This window comes from Acomys russatus, chromosome 5 (assembly GCF_903995435.1).
Source record: "Acomys russatus chromosome 5, mAcoRus1.1, whole genome shotgun sequence".
NCBI lineage: Eukaryota > Metazoa > Chordata > Mammalia > Rodentia > Muridae > Acomys > Acomys russatus.
In genome coordinates, this window is record NC_067141.1 from 64872587 (window position 1) to 64893935 (window position 21349).

Sequence of the window (21349 nt, forward strand, 5' to 3'; positions counted from 1 at the left end):
CTGCTGCCCTGGAGAGTTTAAGTTTCCAATATATGATTTGGAAGAGACACAAGGACATAATAGCATCCTTAATTCTTCCCACATTGTACCCATGTGGCCACAAAGGAATGCAGAACACTTGGTACTTAGTTATAAAAGATACAACATCTTCAATTTTGGGCTCTACACTTCCTTCTCTGCTGGATTATTTGCTTTGAAGAACGCTAACTGCCAGCTGGGCGTGGTGGTGCACACCTTTAATCCCAGTACTAGTGAGGCAGAGGTAGGCAGATCGCTGTGAGTTCAAGGCCAGCCTGGTCTACAAAGCAAGTCCAGGACGGTCAAGGATATGCAGAGAGACCCTATCTCAAAAAACCATAAAAAATAAATAATTTTAAAAAGCTAACTGCCATATCCAACAACTTATACAGAGATCCAGGAGAAGAGCTGAAGCCTATGCCAGCAAGATGGCTCAGCAGACAAGCATGCCTGCCATCAAGCTTGGGAAGCTGAGCTTAATGGCCCAGGATCCACATGGTGGAAGGGAAGAACTGAACACTGCAAACTGTCCTCAGACCTACACATGTACATACCTATACACCTACACACACACATACACACCCACACACCCACACACACTTTAAAAACCAAACAAGCAAGGCTTATCAATAGCTATTAAGTGAGCATGAAAGCAAGTTCTCTAACCCCAGAAGAATTCCACTGGCCTTCAGCCACAGCTAACACTTGTTTCCCCACAACATTCTAAGCCCAATATACTGAGATAAATTGACACACCTAGGCTATACAGAAAGTTCCAGTCCAGGGCAGGGGATGTAGTTCAGTTAGTTGACAGAGTGCTTGCCTACATGCACAAAGACCTGGGTTTGTTCAAGTTATTTTAGTAAAATTATGTTTGTTTCTCAGCTTTTTTCTTAACCTGGCTATCACTCAAATAATTGAGACTCTATATTTACACAACGTTGAGATAGGAGATTCTCAGAACAAGGATTGCAACCAGATATGGGGGGCAGATAAATCAGCATTTAAATTACACAATAACCTTATACGTACATGGGTTCACCCCAGCACCATATACAGCAAGCCTAGCAGCATACGTAATCCCAGTATTCAGTAAATGGAAGCAGAAGAATCAGAAGCTCAAGGTCACCTTTGGCAGTACCAGCCTGGGATACTTGAAAAGCAGTCTAAGCTAAATACATTGTAGATCCATGAAAGGTCTTATACTAAAAATATACAGTTGAACTTCTCATGGATTGCTAAACCACAGAAACTGTGACATTCTGAATATTCATCTTAAACTATGAGGTTCTGGAGTACTTTGGTACACTAATAGATAATAAATTTGTAAAAGACATTGACAGCTCCAGATTTACAGTAAAAATTTTGGATCTCGGTTTGAGGGCACACGCCTTTAATCCTAGCACTCAAGAGGCAGAGGCAGATGGGTCTCTGAGTTTGAAGTTAGCCTGCTCTACAGAAGGAGTTTCAGGACAGCCTGAGGTACAAACAAAAGAAAAACAAACAAAAAAACCCGTGTCAAAAAAACAAAACAAGAAATAGGTTTTGGTCTAGTATGCTGGAGTACACCTCTAATTGCCGCATTTGGGAGACAGAAGCAGAAGGATCAAAAGTTAAAGTCAGGGTTATCGATATAGGAGGTTCAAAGCCATCTTGGACTACATGAAAACCATCTTTAAAAACAAACAAAGGGGCTGGAGAGATGGCTCAGAGGTTAAGAGCACTGCCTGCTCTTCCAAAGGTCGTGAGTTCAATTGCCAACAACCACATGGTGGCTTACAACCACCTAAAATGAGATCTAGTGCTCACTACTGGCGTACCGGCAAACATGCAGGCAAAACACTGTATATATAATAAATAAATAAATAATTTAAAAAATAAAACAAAAACAAAAACAAAGGAGCTTGAGAGATGGCTCAGAGGTTAAGAGCACTGTTTTTTCCAAAGGACCTAGGTTCAATTTTCAGCACCCACATGGCAGCCCACAACTGTCTGTAACTCCAGTTCCAGGGGATCTGATACCCTCACACTAACATACATACATGTAGGCAGAACATCAATGTACGTTAAATAAAGATTAAAAAAACAAAACAAAACAGAATGGAAGAGAAAAACAACCTGGCTTCAGGGCTAGAGAGATGGCTCAGAGGTTAAGAGCACTGGCTGTTCTTCCAAAGGTCCTGAGTTCAATTCCCAGCAACCACATGGTGGCTCACAACCATCTATAATGAGATCTGGTGCCCTCTTCTGGCATGCAGGTGTACATGCAGATAAAGCGCTCATCTACATTAAAACAACAACATCCTTTTTTTTGCCTGGTGGTGAACAAGGCTGTGGCACCATTTAAAAAAATGTATAATTTATTTTCATGTTATGCTCATTGGTGTTTTGCCTGCATGTATATCTGTGCAAAGGTATCAGAAGCCCTGGAACTGAAGTCGAGACAAGTGTGAGCTGCCATGTGGGTGCTGGGATTTAAACCCAGATCCTCTGGAAGAGCAACCAATGCTCTTAACCACTGAGCCATCTCTCCAAATCCGACCATAAATTTTCTATCACTTGATTATTTACGATAAATCTCCATATATAAATGAACTATAGTACTTACATATAGAGATCCATAGGGAACTCCTTCATCATATGTGTTACAATGAACTCCACCATCAGGTCTAAAAGGAGAACAGAGAAAAATTACATCAATTCCAATGAAATTCACTCCTTACCCTTGAGTTTGGGGGTGGGGGCTTCTAAAAACTGTGTGCCTTATACTCACACTGAATGGTATCCCCCGCTTTCACTCTAAATGACAACCCCTACTAACATCCATCTGCATGAGCCTAATTTATTTTCTATGCCACTTTTTTATGCTTGCCACTTGGAAATTAACAAACAAAATGCTCCATGCACTGTAAGTTTCAGTAAAATGGTTTACTCTCTTGTGAAGTTGACAAAATAAAGATCTCACCCTCCTATTTCTAGAAGGACTTGCTAGTAAATTTAGATCCAGGGGGATTTCACTGTAGACATATCTCATACCATAGCACAGAGGAAAATCCAAGACTAGATCAATGAAGCAAGGAGAGAATGAAGGTTGGAACCCACTCACACAGCAGAGACTCAGCTCTGAAGATGCCCGTCTACCCCAGCTCACTAACAGGCATGTGACGGAAACTGACTGCAATGTCTGTGGGGCTCTGAGTCAGTTATGTACATAGTCTTAATTGCAGTTCCTAAATCAGGCAGATTCAGGAGCTGAGGCTGAACATCCAAGTGAAAATGAGATGAAAAGTTTCAGTAACGGCTGGATGGTGGTGGTGCACGCTTTACTCCTAGCACTTGCAAGGCAGAAACAGGCAGATCTCTAAGAATCCAAGGCCAGCCTAGTCTACAGAGTGAGTTCCAGGACAGGCAAGGCTACACAGAAAAACCTGTCTTGGAAAAAAAAAAAAAAAAAAGGAGTTTCACTGACGCCTCTGAGGAAATTGCAGACTTCTGGATAGAGAGAATGACCCAAGATACAGCCCCTGTCTATCAGCTCTGTCAGCCCTATCTCAGCTACATTTACTCAAGGGAAGTTTTTCCATGTTTGAATCTCACATTTTAAACCTTATGATCTTTTGACACATAAATGGAGACCATGAAAGAGAAGTAAGAATTTGAAATCTTTTTTTAAGGATTTATTTTTTTTTTTAAAGATAGATTTATTTATTTATTATGTACACAGTGCATGTACTCCTGCAGGCCAGAAGAGGGCACCATATCGCATTACAGATGGTTGTGAACCATCATGTGGTTGCTGGGAATTGAACTCAGAACCTCTGGAAGAGCAGTCAATGCGCTCTCGCGCTCTCTCTCTCTCTCTCTCTCTCTCTCTCTCTCTCTCTCTCTCTCTAAGTTTTTCTTTTTCGGTTTTTCGAGACAGGGTCTTGCTTTGTAGACCAGGCTGGCCTCAAACTCACATCAATTCCACTGCCTCTGCCTCCAGAGTGCTGGGATTAAAGGCATGCTCCACCATACCTGGCACAGTCAGTGCTCTTAACCACTGATCCATCTCTCCAGCCCAAGAATCTGAAATCTTGATGAAAAGTAACACATACTAACTTTTGTCCCAGGAAAGTTTGGGATTTTTTGTTTGTTTGTTTGTTTGTTTGTTTTCTTTTTTATTTTAAGCAACAGCATCCTTTTACTGAGCACGCTAGTCACTGGGGTTGGTTTACAGAATATCACAATAAACAAAGATTCTTCTGAAATGATGCCGAGGAAAAAAGCACATCAACCAAAATCTTAATCAGGAAAATCTATCAATGCATCAGAACACAGCCACTGTGATGGTCCTTACTCACCCAGGACTGCACACACCAGGGGGCGGCAAGGAAGGTTCTTGTCAGCAGCCTTTTTCCTGTGTCTCATAGGCTTCAAAAACACACAGGCAGAGAAGGGAATTAGCAGACACTTGAGCTGAAATCCAATGGTTTATCATGTTTCTCATGCAAACAGAATCTCCACAAAGCCCACCTTGTCTTTCTTTCTAGTGATGGAGGTAAGCGGGGCGAGGTGGGGGCAGGGAGGGATGATGACCAGGGAAATGTTTCTGAGTTATTAATGAAAGCCTGTGACAAAAATACAATTTACAGCAAGACACTGTACACACAACAGGACTAATGTTATTTCCATTTTTGTCTATATTGTACATGTGGCATTGTTAACAGCAAAAAGTATATACTGGTACTTTTCTACAGTAATAAAAAAAAAAAGGAGAAAGGGCCGGGGAGATCAAGGCCAGCTTTGGCTACACAGTGAGGCTGAGGATAGTCTAGGATACAGGATGCAGTGTCAAGGGAGACAACGCTTAAAAGATGGCGTAGCAGCTTAAGGCACTTGCTGCCAAGCCTGACAACCGAAGCTCAAGCTCCGGGACCCATGTGGTCAAGGGAGAGAACTACCTCCAGCCCCGCAGGAATCTTCTGACCGCCATACTTCCACGGTGGCACATGCAAAGGCAGAAAGGTGCATGTGCACACAAACCCACAGACTAAATGTAATTTTTAAAATAATAATTTAAAAATACTATATCTTGAAAATAAAAGGTTTAGACTTAGCTCTTCTTTAAAATTTGCGTTACTCTACACTCCAGTGTTAGTATAATAGCTGTTTAGTTGTGGGTCTTTCTATCCTTAGCACAGCAAGAAATAGCTCTATAACTAACAACAACAACAAAAACTTAAGGACAGACACAGATCTGCTGAAAAGCGATCATGCTCTGAGCCTTCAGGCACAATTATCCAGCTACATTTGTTCTTTAGGAATCAATTTCATTCTTCCTGTAAGCGGCCAGAGGTGACCTGCAAAGATGGTTCGCTACTCACTTGACCCAGAAAGCCCTACAAAATCATGCAAATCAATAAGCTCAAATCTTTGTGTTCACTTTAAGAACACCTGGGAAACTGCCCAGGCCATCAAGGGTATGCATATCTGAAAAGCCACCGAGTGTCTGAAAGATGTCACTTTAAAGAAGCAATGTGTGTCGTTCAGGCAGTATAATGGTGGAATCGAGAGGTGCGCCCAGGCCAAACAGTGCAGCTGGACTCAGGTCAGTGGCCAAAAAAAGAGTGAAGGTATTTTCTGCACATGCTGAAAAATGCAGAGAGCAATGCTGAACTTAAGGGTTTAAATGTAGATTCCCTGGTCATTGAACATGTCCAGGTGAACAAGGCACCTAAGATGTGCTGATGAATTTACAGAGCCATGGCCCAACTAACCCATACAAGAGCTCCCCCTGCCACATCAAGATGATCCTCACTGAAAAGGAGCAGACTGTTCCTACGCCAGAAGAGGAGGTGGCACAGTGGCACAGAAGACAAAAGTATCCCAGAAGAAACTAAAGAAACAAAAACTGATGGCATGAGAATAAATTCAGCAAAAAAAAAAAAAAAAAAAAAATGCGGATTAAAAAGAATCACTTTCATTCTAACTCATCCAACCACAAAAATTTGTCTATTAAAAATAAGAAATAGGTCTGGAGAGATGGCTCAGAGGTTAAGAGCACTGCCTGCTCTTCCAACAGTCCTGAGTTCAATTCCCAGCAACCACATGATGGCTCACAACCATCTATAATAAGATCTGGTGCCCTCTTCTGGTATGAAGGCATTACATGCAGGCAAAACACTATATACAGAATAAATAACTTTTTTAAAGATGTAAATATAAAATCACACCTACCATTCTATGTAAGTTGACTCGAAAGTTCATGTTGTCATCATGTAAAAATGCATTGGCATACTGATCCTAATAAAAATAGAAAAGGTAAGATGTGATAAATGTATTTAAGAAACTCAACTGGGCACGGTGGCACAAGCCTATAATCTCCAGCATTTGGCAAGCAGAGATAGAGGATCCAAAATTTGAGGTTGTCCTGATCTATACAGCCAATTTAATCCCAACCTAGGATGCATGAGACTCTGTGGAAAGATGGCAATACAATAAAGATAGAAAAAAAGAAAGAGCAAAAAAGAAAAAAGGGCGGGCGTCTGGTGAGATGTTCAGTGGGTAAAGACGCTCTCCACCAAGTCTGATGAATGAACTACGTTTGATCTGTGCAGCCCATGGACGCAATCCTAATTTATCCTCTGACTTCCATATGCAAGCCAAGACACACAAGCACATATGCATGCATTTATACAAACAAACACACAAATAATTTAAAAAAATTTTTAAAGGCAGAAAGAGGCTCAGTGTGGTGGCGCATGTCTTTAATCCCACCACTCAGGATGCAGAGGCACATGGATCTCTTCGAGTTCAAGGCCAGCCTGGACTACAAAGCAAGTCCAGGACAGCCAAGAGAAACCCTGTTTTGAAAAACCAAGAAGAAGAAGAAGGAAAAAAAATGCAGGAAAAAAAGATGGGATGGGATGCTGGAGAGATGGCTCAGAGGTTAAGAGCACTGCCTGCTCTTCCTAAAGGTCCTTAGTTCAATTCCCAGACACCACATGGTGGCTCCCAACCATCTGTAATCAGATCTGGTGCCCTCTTCTGGCATGCAGGTGTACATGCAGGCAAAAACCCTGTATACATAATAAATAAATAAATCTTTAAAAAAAAAAAAAAGATGGGATGGAGGTAAGAAGGGAGAAAGAGACAAAAGAAGGCAGGAAGATTTATTGAGGGCTTCTTTATTGTTGTTTTTTGGTTTGGTTTGGGTTTTTTTTTTTTTTTTTTTTTTTTTTTTTGAGATAGAGTTTGTGTGTAGCCCTGGCTGTCCTGGAACTCACTCTGCTAGACCAGGGTAGTCTTGAACTCACATAGATTGGCCTGCCTCTGCCTCCTGAGTACTGGGACTAAAGGCGTGTGCCACTACCACCCAGCTAGAAGGTAGGAAGCAAGGAAGGCAGGCAACCAGGCAACCATTTGTAACCATACATCCTACAAATCCTTCCTCTCTCATCTTCCAAACCCCAAAACAAAGTCTCTAGCTTACTGGCCTCCAGTCCCTATGAACCTAAGAACAGCCTTGAACTTCTGACCCTCTTGCCTTTGCCAACACCTCTGAGTGCTGGGAGTATAGACAGACCAGTTCATGCAGAGGTAGAGACTGAACCAAGTGCTCGGCCAACTAACATGCATCCTCAGTCCAAACCCTTGGACCTTCCTGGACTACGTTCAGCATCAGTTGGAGAACTAAAGTGGTAAGCCCAGGGCCTTTATATCAGTCTCTTACTTCAGCCATAATTTCCTAGTATCTCTTTAAATGGTCAGAGATCTCTGAGAAACTGAAATACAATAAAAATCAAATCCAGGGACTTGAGACAAATGCTCAGAGGAGTCTGTTTTCCTATTCTCTCTTCCTTCCCATCTGCCCAAGGAGTCAGCTGTGTTTGTGACAGCTTGGAGGATCTCATAGGGAAAAGAGGCCGCATGTGCAGGTGTCACATGAAGCTCTAGGAACAAGGAAAACCTGTGCTCTGCTGGGAATTGAGTTCAGCACAGCAGGGAACTGCTATACTGGCAGCACAGTAGCAGGCAAGGCCCCACCTCTCCTTCCCACATCAAACTCTTCCCACAGTGGCCTGGAAATAAGCATCCCTTTCTTGGCCCTTTCCCAACGCCGTCCTGAGATCTGACATGCCTACAGACTCCAATTACTAGGAACTGTCACAAGTTGTGAAAACAGCTCCTTTAAGGATGTTCTTTGAAAGAGTTTTGAAAAGCAGTTATACAAGGCCCACTGTTAATAAGCAGCTCTTCTAGAACCAGCCTCCCCCAGCCTTGTAAAAAGAGCTCATCTTCCTCAGAGAGCACAGAAGAGACAGTGAGACGACTATACCCTGTGGACCACCTTGACTGCTGTCTTACAAAACAAAGTTCTGAAAGGAGAGCTGAAGCTGCTCAAGTCCCATCATGCTCCGGTATCCCCACCAACCAAGAGTTTGAGTCTAGCTGATCCAGCCAAATGAGCCTTCTCACAAAGAAGCATCTTTTCATAGTCCATCTTCACAGAGAACCTGCTCTCAAGTCACTGGCAAGACATCTTCTGTGTGTGCCTATGAGGGTCTTACAAGAGATTAAACTGAGGAACTGAAGACCCATTCTAAATGTGTCTGGTACTACCCTATGGGCCATCTCAAAATGAACAAAGGGAGAAAAAGGAGAAAGCCTACATGATAAGCAGCAACATCATCTCTCTCTGCTTCCTGACTGTGGATACACTGAAAAGGATGCCCCAGGCCCCCGCAGCCATGTCTTCCCCTCTGTGATGGACTGTATCACCTCAAACTTTGAGTCAGAAGAAAACCTCCTTCAAGTCCACTTTCACTATTATGTGTGTGAATGTGAGCACATGAACTACAGTGTGCATGTGCAAGAGTCAAGCAGCTCTCTCCTTCCATCGTATGGATCCCAGGCATCAAACCCACATCATCAGACTTGGTAGCAAGCGCCAGTACCAGTTGAACCATGTCTCCCACATGTAAATTTCAACTCATTGGGAATTTGGTCACAGAAATGAGAAGTCACTCATACACACCTCTTTGTCCTTCAGCTCTTGTTTACGCCAAAATGAGATCATTCTCTTCTGGGTTCCTTCTACTCCTCTATCCCCAAGATACCTTAGCTCCTTTTTAAATTTACTAAATACAAAAGGGCAGCTCAAAGAGAAATGACTGGTTTTCTAGAAAGTTTTAAATCTTTTGGTTAGAAATGCTAAGTGCTAGAATATGCATGGGGCTGGTATAGTCTTGTCTAGCATACATAAAGCCCTGGGTTCAATTCCAACACCACATAAAGCTGGGCATGGTGGCGCATGCCTTTAATCCCAGGGTGGTACACTATGTGCCTGTAATTCCAACACTCAGTGGGTAGAGACAAAAGAATCAAAAGTTCAAGGTCATCCACAACTATATAGGAAGATCAAGAGCAGCCCAGACTATAACAGACCTTCTGTCTTTAAAAAAAAAGACAGATGGATCAATCGCCAGCCAGAACCACCCATCTGATTCCCAACTACCACAGTGACTATATCAGAGTCTCATCTATTCCCAGGCTGGCTTCAAACTCACTGTAACAGCCACAGAATGCCTTGCAATTCTAATCTTCCTACCTCCACCTCCAAAGTGCTCAAAGTATAGGCTTGTGCCATGATAGGCTTTCTATGTGGTGTTGGGAATCAAAGGCAGGGCTTCATGATTGCTAGGCAAGCACTCTACCGACAGAGCCAGCACCTTGAGGTTCATTACTAATTTCTTTTAAAATGCTAATTGACCCTGTACTGTGTACTAGACAATGAGAACACAGTGGTGATGAAAACACAGGCCCTGTTTTGCAAGCTCACATTCTGGAGGAAGGAGACGGACAACACAAAAGACCCTCAAGCCATGAGACAGAAAAGAGTGCTCTGGAAGAAGGCAATCTACATGCAAGGCTCACAGGAAGACCTACCTCAGCAATACATGTAAGGATAATCAGACAGAGCTTGCCACTGTGAAGTCTGTGTTCATCTGTAAAGAAAAGAAAAACTCTTCTCTATACATAATTAGAGGACAAAGATGCACATCATAAAAAGGAGCAGTCATATGTTCACACAAACAACACGAATGAAGGGCTGGGGATAGTTCAGTCAGTCCCCTTACAAGCATGGGGACTTCAACTTTATGTAAAAACACAAACAAATTTGTGATACACACTTTAACCTCTACTGAGGAGATAGGAACAGGATCCCTGAAGCTTACTGGTTAGCCAGCTGTACGTACTTGCTGAGCTCTAAGCCAATGAGAAACCTCAAGGAAAACACACACACACACACACACACACACACACACACACACACACACACACACACACAGACACACACACCAAAACTAACGAGAAACCTCAAGGAACACACACACAAACACACATACACACACCCAAACTAAGGTGGTACTAAAGTGAGTCTTGCTTTCCTCCTAGGCAAAGGAATTCTCCCAGATATTTTTCTTTTTTCAAATTTCTTTCTTTCTTTCTTTTTTCCCTTTATTGTGGTAACCTGTAAAATACCTGCCCAAGATGTAACCCTGGTAACCATTCCTATTCTCATGCCCATGCGTTTTCTTCCAGTGCTGGGGATTGAACCCAGAGCCTTACATGTGGTAAGTGTTATAACCTGCTTAACTTGCTTAAACTCCATAGGCCCTCCAATGAGACCTACTTTAGTTCCTAGCATGACGTAGCTCCTCTGTTAACACCAGCTCTTAGCATAACAGAAACCATTTTAATTACAAGGTGAAATTAAGTTCAAGTTCTTAGGCTCTACGTGCCTGAAACCAGGAAGGGTCAGTGCTTGCTGCTTAGGATAGAACAATAGATGATAAATCTATGTTCTGCTTGGGTTAAAGATAAATGATGTTCTATTAGCGTTAAGGTTGCAATATCCTGCTATGTTCCTTACTCCCAAAGAAAGCTGGAAAGCCCCCAAGAGCTCCCCTACTCTACATCCCAGCCAATCAGCTTCAAATGCTTTGTCTACCTACCTGGGTACATTATGCTCAGAACAAAATGGATTCTTCTTGTGTTTAACTGGTCAAAATGATGTAATGCTGCCCTCCTCCTTGCTTCCCACCTGGCTATCTAGTTGTTATCTGGTTATGGTTTTTCTTATAAAGAATATGCCTTAGAAGCAGACCAATGTCACAGTCTGAATCCTGAGTTTCAACCATGGCCCTGACTAGTCAGTTCTTGTTACCAATGTCATAGTCTGAATTTACAGACTGTGACCCTAACTGGTTAGTTCTTGTTCAGCAGTCAAATGAACTTCCATCAGTGTGAGTCTGGTATTGGAGTGGCCAGTATACAGCTATTCCTGAGCCCTAACAGTAAGCAAGAACCATATTGCCCAACCCTAATGCCTACTCTAAAGACCAAGAAGATTTCTCTTTCAGGTAACAACACCAAAGACACAAATACCAAAGAGTTATTAAAATAAAGGACTTAAAAGCAGAATCAAAACAAGGGAAGAAAAGCATAAAATCCAGAGAATGAACAGGAAGGATTGAAGAGGCAGCTTCAATAACATAACATCTGTTTTTTAAAATTGAGCAGCAGGTTCACATTAATTGTATTACTATACTATTTATTATACTTCAGAACATACAAGCCAATTAGAGGCATTTTATAGGGTTCTGCAAAAATCACTCAGTGGTTAAGAGTGCTTTTCCAGAGGACTCAAGTTCAGTTCCGAACATACATGTGAGGCAACTGACACTGTCTGTAACTCTACCTCCAGGGGATCTGACAGCCTCTGCTAGCACACCCATGCAACGTACACATACATATATACACATACATACACCCAAAAAGTGAATAAATAAATAAATCTAAAGGAAAGTATTTTTATAGATTCCAACTGATACATACATTTTTTAAAAAGGTATATTAGAGCCAGGCATGGTGATAAATACCTTTAATCCCAGCACTTGGATGGCAGAGGCACATGGATCTTTGTGAGTTCAAGGCAAGCCTGGAAAACAGAGGGAGTTCCAAGCCAGTCAGCTATATGGTGAGAAATTTTCTCAAACAAAAACAAACAAAAGAAAAAGATGTCTTGTCTGGGACAAAGAAAATGTTAGCTCTACTGCACCTAAGATCATAACGTGAGACTCGGGCTGTGGTTTAGTAGGAGGGCATCTGATTACCATGGCAAGGCCTAGGTTTCATCTCCAGCACAATACACATGAAGAGTTAGAATAATATGTGTATTATATATAATAGAATAACTGCAACAATAATAGTATGATCCTGTAGGCAGGGCATGGTCCAACAGGTCTTAGGCTGATGAAGTCACAAAACAGCCATTTTTAAATTAACTATCCATCATACCTAACCTTGTCCTTTGCCACATTTAAACTGCTTGTTGGCAAAGATGTATTGCATTCTACAGTCACTATGACCACCCATACTGGCTATTGCTTAGACCTTAATTTGGACTTTTATTTATGAACCTGAAGTGACCAGGACAGAGGCTTATATAACTCATAGAGCTAAAAATGTGTTTCAAGAGCCTCAATTCACTGTGTTATATCAAGTAAAGTAAAAGTTCACTTTTCTGGGTCACATCCATGCAGTTTCTCTCCTCTGTGGTTGCCACATTATTTGTAGAGAAAGGAAGAGGCTACTCATTTCCATAAAGAAGCAATAGCCTCAGGGAACTCAGACACACAAGAGCCTTGTTATCCTTGCCTGCCAGATCTCACCTGGCCAAGTCTCCAAGAACCAGCTCAGCAGCTCCCAGTGTTCTGTTCGGCGTTGGGGACATGGAATATCCGCATGTAGTTAGCCCGTATGTGTAGCTCTTACTCTTGAGAGACTATCAGCAGATGTGTTCAAGGGAGAGGTCTCCAACAGCTAATGCAATGTCTGAACATAGCGCAGCTGAGACTCACCCACCCAAGCTCCTTTCAGGCCTGCCAATTCTTCATTTCCCATACTGATCTTTTACCTTTCTTTTTCTTTCTTTCTTTCTTTCTCTCTTTCTTTCTTTTTTTAATCTCTCACTTTTCTTATCTCTGTCTCCAGGGTTTTCTTCTCTCTCCAGAGCCCCCGAAACTGGTCTTTCCTTCCATTCTAGAACTCTTTTTGTTTTGTTTTGTTTTGTTTTTCAAGACAGGGTTTCTCTGTGTAGCCTTGGCTGTCCTGGACTTGCTTTGTAGACCAGGCTGGGCTCGAACTCACAGCAATCTGCCTGCCTCTGCCTCCCGAGTGCTGGAATTAAAGGTTTGTGCCACCATGCCCGACTTTTAAAAATCCTCAAAAAAGAAATCTGCTCACTTGGCAAACAAAAGCCTTCTAAAGTACAAACCATGTTGAAGGGAGCCTCAGATCAACTCAGAGGCAATACAATCTCCTCATACAAAGTAAAACAGCAAAACAATTGATTTTAACAATTTTTGATTCTACAATAAAGTTGGCTTTTATATATGGAAATCTGAAGTTACTCATAGACTATAAGTTAATTCACAGACTATATGTGAGCATAGTAGCACACATATGTAACTCCAGCACTTTTAAAGAGACAATAGTCTCTACAACAGAACAAGTCTGAGGCCAATCTGGAATACTTGAGATGCAAGAAGAAAAGGAAAAAAAAAAAAAGAAAAAAAAAAAGGAAAGGAAAAGACAAAGACAGAAAAACACTCATGTTTATACCCAAAGACTAGTGTTATATCCAGCCTTCATCAGAGACAGCTTCTTACTGCAACAGCTCATGGTGTGATAGTTTGAATGAAATAGGCGCCACAGGCCCATAGGGAATGACACTAAAAGGAGATGTGGCCTTGCTGGAGGAAGTGTGTCACTGGGGGTGGGCTTTGAGATTTCAGATGCTCAAGCCAGGCCCAGTGTCTCTCTCCCCTGCTGCCTGTGGGTCCAGATGTAGAACTCCTTCGCCAGCACCCTGTCCGCCTGCTTGCTGCCGTGTTTCCTGCCATGACAATAAAGGACGAAACCTCTGAACTGTAACCCAGCCCCAATTAAATGTTTTCCTTTATAAAGAGTAGCCGTGGTCATAGAGTCTCTTTACCGCACTAAAACCCTAAGTCACCATGGGCAATGCAGAAACTCATCACTGCCAAAGTGTCAAAAATAAGTCAGTGGTAGAGTGCTCTAAATGGCACGGCTCTATCACTCACTCCAAAGCTCAGGAAACATCAGAGAAGAGGGAACAAAAGGGATATAAGAGCCAGAAGATAAGACGTGTGGTACACAAACATGCTCTCAGACACATACACATAAAATCAAGCCATACTTAAACTCAGTAGGCCACACACAAAAAGAAAACACAAAGCCGGTCATGGTGACACAGGCCTTTAATCCCAGCACTCTGGAAGGCAGAGACAGGCAGATCTCTGTGAGTTTGAGGCCAGCCTGGTCTACAAAACGAGTCTAGGACAGCCAGGGCTATACAGAGAAGCCCTGTCTCAGAAGGAAAAAAAAAAAGAAAGAAAGAAAGAAAAGAAGACATGAAAGGAGAATGGGAGCAGGGGTGCATGGAAGTGTCAAGAGATGGCTCACAAGCACTGGCTGCTGTTCCAGAGGTCCTGAGTTCAATTCCCAGCACCCTTACAGCGCCTTATAACCTTCCATAACTGAAGTCTCATGGGATCTGATGCCCACACATGGAGACAAGATACTCCTATAAGTAAATAAATCTTTAAAAGAAGGTGGGGACTGGTTGCGAAGAAGCTTTCAGTGGGCAAAGGGAGAAGGTCAAAGGTCAGGATCAGGCCTGGTGCTGCATGCTTTAATCTCAGAACTATGGAGGCAGAGGAAGGTGGATTTTGTTAGTTCAAGGCCAGACTGGTCTACATAGTCAGTGCCAGGCCACAGAGGGCTATACAATGAGTTTCTGTCTTAAAATTTAAAAACAAAGAAAATTTAAATCTGACTTAAATTGACAATATTGTAACTGTCAATATTGTAAAAAGAGAAAGATTTGAGGGATAACTGAAAAAACTTAAATATGGACTGAATTTTACATGCTATTAGAAAGCCATTGTTGTTGTTATTGCTGTTGTTTTGTTTTGTTTTAGATACAATAATGACATTTTAGGCATCCAGAGAAATGTTTTTAATTTTTAAAGATGCATGCCAAAGTACTTAAATGTGAAGTCCGACATTCCCTTTAAAGTGATACAGCCAAAACAGCAGTAAAATATAAAAAAGACTTAAAGGCAAACCCAAATACAGCAAAATGTCAGTGGGATGCATGCAGGTGATCATTGTACAATTCTTTACATATATAATAGTTTGTCTCAGAAAACAAACAAAAAGGCAAAGATCAAAACCAAAAAAGGGGTGGGGCATGGTGCCCATGCCTTTAATAGAGGCAGGTGGATCACTGTAAGTTCAAGGCCAGCCTGATCTACAAAGTGAGTGCGAGACAGCCAGGGTTATACAGAGAAAGTCTGTCTAGAAAAACCAAAAAAATAAATAAAAAAGGTGGGGGGGGGGGGGGGGAGGAAGAGGAAGAAAGCTGTAACAAGATTAGTTAGCCACAGACCACAGAAAGCCTATAAATCAAAAGAAAAAAACAACCCTTTTCCAGCACCCGGCTGGGCATGAGTGTTATACTGTTGTCCTGGGTTCTGGTGAGGCTGTGAGGAGGATCTCAAAGGCAGCCTGGGCTAAACAGTAAGACCCTTAGCTCAAAAGAAAAACAATCCCGATACTCAACTCTCTTCTTCTTCCAGGCTGTTATCTAGGATTAGTACTGACATTCCTATTTTAAGTGAATAGAAATGCATTCCTCTGAATCTCACCTCTGCATAAGAGACCTCTAATTCTACCACAAGCTGCTGCTCGTGGTGTTTGTCTTCAGAAGGGAATTCCCTGATGCGTCCTCGTCCCCCACCCACCTTCCCACACAGCAGAGCCTGCATCCACTTACCAAGATGTGCTAATTTTTGTGGGAATCAACTTTTTCCTTTTCTATTTTTAAGCACTTTCCTCAAACTTCAGGTTTTCCCAGCACCACCTAGTTGTCACCTAGCAGTGAGAAATCACTGTTTTCCAGAAGCTGGGTCCATCGCCTACATAGAAGCCCACCCCCCCTCGAGTGGCTCATCTGTCAAAGCCTGAGTAGAGCCACTGTTCTTTGATGTCAGGCACCCGTCACACCTCCCAAGGCAGCATGTCTTACCTTTCGTGTCCTGCATGACAATTGAGCTATACTTTAAGAAGGTTATCAGTAGATTACTGGTTTGTACATCTGCATCCAGTGAGAGTTCCACAGAACTTATAACTAGAATAGAACAAATAAAACACTTAGCCCATAACATATTCCACCTAACACTTCTACCCACATAGCCAATTTGCCAGCAGGCAAAAAATGACTAAATAAGCTTTTCCCACAATAGAAGGAGGACCAGCACTTTCCATAAAACCTTAGCTACTCTTACTAGGCCTCTAGAGTCCCTCTACCCCACACTCCCCAAAAGCCTGTCAGCCTTCTTTCTTATCTAGGGTCGGTCCAGAAAGTTTTTCTCCTAATATCCTAGGAAGGATTTTGATTCCATTTCAGCCCCAAGTAATCAACACTTCAAGGTCCTCTTCGAGGCATTGTCATTTCTAACTAAAGGAAGAAGTTATGCTGAGCATAAATGACTTTGCTTTGAATAGTCTCTTGCTTAAAATAAAGGAAGAGTTCTTCCTAATAAGGAGAAATTTTGCTCAATATTGAGAACAAGGCCTTACCCTAAAAGTACCCAAGATAAAAGGAGCAAAAGTTGAGGCAGAACCATGTTTAAAGTCTACATTAATCTCTTCCCCTCTGAAAGGAAACCTGAAACATAGCATTAGACAGCAAACAAGTGGACATCCCTGATTTAGCACCTGGAGTTGGAATTTCGCCTATCTGGCCTCTGTTTACAAAAGAAGATCCTTTTGCCTACTCTCCCAGCCTCTCTGAGTCTTGGGCCCAGTGAACAATGGGCAATCAGACCAGAAGTGACCCAGCCACAACAGCTTTGACCTAGAGTTCCCAAGATTCAAAGACTTTAAGTTAGATTTAGTCAGCTTGTTAAGTGTTTTAACAGTCTCTAAAACAACGCTTATACAAAAATAACCTCAAGATAGCCCAGGGACAGTTGAAAATCTACAGCTTTTTGCTGTATTTTAAACTATGAACATACGATAGGTTTGGGCTATTAGTCATAATATGTATTCATAGCCATAATGGATCCCTGTGGAATCACTACAATGCGTGCAGAGGACACTTATTAACAATGGAAAACATTGCACATTATGATTCCACAACACACAGCAAAAAACCTTAGGGAAGAAATTAGTATATCCAACCCTTGGCTGTTTTCCCATAATTTGGCCCCCAAGAACAAATACAAGATAAGTTTATTTTTGTAATTAAATAGTAAAATATTTCCTGGAAAGACTGGGCTATAGAGTGAGACCCTGTCTCAAAAACAACAAGTAAACCTAGAAGGTCTTAATTCATGTTATGGTTTAATACCACAAGCTATCATTTCAAACCACAGCCAATTTGAACTCAGAACCCATAGTCATCCCTTGTTATTTAACTGGTAAGTGGAAGCTTTACCCCACTCACACACAGTGATAACTAGAAAACCATCTTACATAATATAGTAGGAATATAGAACTCTATGTATTTTTAGTTTACCAGAAAGTCCTCTCATGCCAAGGCGGAGTTGTCAAATGTCAAGCCTGAGCTGCGAACAAATGTTACAGCTAACTGCTGGCTTTTAAAGATAACAGCACCAGTGACATGCCTTTAAATATAACTGGGCTACAGAACAGCACTAAAATTAAAAACCAAAAATTGAAAATAAGTATATAATACTTAGGACCCCTACAGAAAGGAAATGAGTTAGAAGAGAAGAAAAATGAATAAATAAAATAAAGGCAGAATCAAATCCCTCACAAACTAAAATCTCCTTCCTAAGCAAGTTTCATCCCTTGATGGTTGGCTTTATAGTTCTTCCCAGTAGATTTTGTCAAGAGAGACAGTCATCTCAAAGTGGGCTAACTTGATCTTCCCACTGGAAGACTAAACGCTCAGTGGTTGTAGGTAAGCACAAATCCTGCCATTGCATAATCGAGTGTGTGGGTACAGTGCTCACAATCAACAGTTTGAAAAGCAGTTCTCTGAAGCATCCAAACCCCAACATCACATGGAACGGAGATATACACACATACATACATACACACACACACACACACACACACACACACACACACACACACACACACACACACGGCTTTGGATATCCATAGTAACTAGGCAAGCTTCATCCTTAAGGAAAAAGTACAGTATTTCCATTGGCGTATCCACTGACCTGAAGAAACGGACAAGTAGGCAATCCTCACTATTCCTCTTGTCATTAAGATATTTTAGGATTTGGCTCTCAGCTCTAAACAGATCCAACTTGCTGTCATAGATCTGAATATCAGTGACGCCTCCTTGCCATACTTTTCTACTGCTTATACTGCCTTAAAATGTGAATGCGCAAGTGCTATATAAAAATGCAGGGCTGAGCTGGGCAGTAGTGACACACGCCTTTAATCCCAGCACTCAGGGAAGTAGGCGCAGCCTGATCTCTGTTTAGAGTCCAGGACAACCAAGGCTACACAGAGAAACCCTGTCTTGGAAAATCAAAACAACAACAATGAAAGTAGGGCTGGAATGGAAAAGAACTTGATAATTATATGCAAAGCACTAGTTAAGACTGGAAGTAAGAAGGGTAAAGAGATGGCTCAGAGGTTAAGAGCACTGGCTGCTCTTCCAAAGTTCCTGAGTGCAAGTCCCAGCAACCACATGATGGCTCATGACCAGAGATCCAAGGCCCTCTTCTGGCGTGTAGGTGTTGCATGCAGGCAGAACACTGCATACATAATAAAACAAATAAACCATTAAAAAAGAAGAAAAAGACTAGAAGAAAAGAAAAATAAAAAACTCAAAGAAACAAAGAGGGACAGTTCATATAGGAACTGGAGAACAAAGGATCAAAGTTGGATTTCTTTATAGAAAGCATTATTGTTATTGCTGGAGGGAGCTCGTGTGCCATGGCATGCATATGAAGGTCTAACTAGGGATCCAATACAGGCTATCCGGCTGGTACAGAAAGCATTTATTCACTGAACCATCATAACTGTCCCAACATTGGATATTTGTTTTTATTTTGAGACAGGGTTTCTCTGTGTGGCCCTGGCTGTCCTGGACTTGCTTTATAGACCACGCTGGCCTCGAACTCAGAAAGCTTCACCTGTCTCTGCCTCTCAAGTGCTGGGACTACAGGTGTGCCTCACCAGGCCTGGCTAGATATTTCTTTTATTTTTTTTTAATTTTTCTTTTAAGATTTATTTATTTATTATATATACTGTGTTTTGCTTGCATGTGTGCCTGCATGGCAAAGAAGGGCACCAGATCTCATTATAGATGGCTATGAGCCACCATGTGGTTGCTGGGAATTTAACTCAGGACCTTTAGAAGAGCAGCCGATGCTCTTAACCTCTGAGTCATCTCTCCAGCCCGGCTGGATATTTCTTATACTTCTTAGACTACAAAATGAGTTCATCATTTGAAATATAACACCAAGTATTGATGTACATTTTTAAAATTGTTTCAGACAGGGTCTCATAAAGCTCAGGTTGGTCTCAAACTCACTGTGCAGCTGAGGATGATCTTGAACTTTTGATCCTCCTGCCTCCACATCTATCACAGGCAATGTACCACCATGCCAGACTTTTATAAGGTGCTGGCAATCAAATCCTGGGCCTTGTACATGCTAGAGAAGCACTCTAACATTGTACATCCCTGAGCCTGTCAAGCACCCCAAGAGTAACTAACTGAGGCCAGACATTAGTCAGCTCTTCAGTCACTTTCCTGTTTCAGAATTCTAAGATTACCTAAGGAGGATGAACCAAGGTTATACAGTTTCTCAGGTTGTGTTTGATCGTTTGGGGTATTTTTAAGACAAGGTTTCTCTATTATGTAGACCCGGAACTCATTATGTAGACTAGACTGGCCTCAAACTCACGGATTTCCACCTGCCTCTGCCTCCCAAGAGCTCGGATTAAAAGTGTGCCACTAGGCCGGGTAGTGGTAGCAGATGCCTTTAATCCCAGCACTTGGGAGGCAGAAGCAGGTGGATCGATGTAAATTCGAGGCCAGCCTGGTCTACAAAGCAAGTCCAGGACAGCTAAGGCTTTACAGAGAAACCCTGTCTCGACACCCCCCCGCAAAAAAAACAAAAAACAAAAAAAAGAAGTATACCACTACCACGGCCCTAGTTAGTAATTTCTTTGCGATGTTTCATGTAGCCAAGGCTGTCTTGAATTGATGCCCCTGCCTCCAGCTCCTCCAGCTGGGATTACAGGTATTACAACCACATAGGGTTTTAAATAAAGTGCTTGTTTTTCTTTCAAGATTTATCTTTAGCTGGGAGGTGGTGATTGTGGTGACAGACACCTTTAATCCTAACACTTGGGAGGCAGAAACAGGTGGATCTCTGAGTTCTGGGACAGCCAGGACTACACAGAGAAACCTTGTCTCAAAAAAACAGGAAAAAAAAAAGATTTTTTTTTTTTTTTTTTTTGGTTTTTTCGAGACAGGGTTTCTCTGTGTAGCCTTGGCCATCCTGGACTCACTTTGTAGACCAGGCTGGCCTCGAACTCACAGTGATCCACCTGCCTCAGCCTCCCGAGTGCTGGGATTAAAGGTGTGCGCCACCACGCCCGGCTCTATTATTATTATTTTTAAGTGTGTGTGTGCGTGTGTCTGTGTGTGTGTGTGTGTCTGTGTGTGTGCGCGCGCGTGCATGCACCTGCAGTGACAATGTGTTAGATTCTCTGGTAAATTTTTTGTTTGTTTTTCAAGACAGGGTTTCTCTGTGCAGCCTTGGCTATCTTGGACTAGTTTTGTAGACCAGGCTCGCCTTGAACTCACAGAGATCCATCTGCCTCTGCATCCGAGTGCTGGGATTAAAGGCATTCTCTGGTAAATAACAAGCAGTTGAGAGCTGTCTGATGTGAGTGCTGGCAACTGAACTCCAGTCCTCTGCAACAAAAGTATGTGCTCTTAGCCACTGAGCCATCTCTTCAGCCCTACAAGTTCCTTACACACAGAAGAAACACACCACTCAACTATCTTTCCAAAATCTTCTCTGGAGCTTCAGAAGGCATAAAGGATAACATCATATACTTTGTTTCTTTCCTTCTTCTCCCCCCGCCCCCCATCCCCAGAGAGGGTCTCTTTGTGTAGCCTTGGCTGTCCTGGACTCACTTTCTAGACCAGGCTGGCCTCAAACTCACAGAGATCCACCTGCCTCTGCCTCCC

The 21349-nt window shown here is 42.2% G+C and overlaps 1 protein-coding gene across 1 annotated transcript in view; it reads right to left on the minus strand.

Annotated features, from left to right (window-relative positions):
• Positions 1-21349, minus strand: part of Armh3 (armadillo like helical domain containing 3) — a 183258-nt gene that overhangs the window by 113586 nt on the left and 48323 nt on the right. Inside the window, exons 15-19 of the mRNA XM_051146676.1 lie at positions 16181-16282; positions 9949-10007; positions 6238-6303; positions 4362-4431; positions 2627-2687 (exon numbers count right to left, since the gene is read on the minus strand). Coding sequence (XP_051002633.1) covers positions 2627-2687; positions 4362-4431; positions 6238-6303; positions 9949-10007; positions 16181-16282 — 358 coding nt within the window. The remainder of the gene's footprint in view (positions 1-2626; positions 2688-4361; positions 4432-6237; positions 6304-9948; positions 10008-16180; positions 16283-21349) is intronic.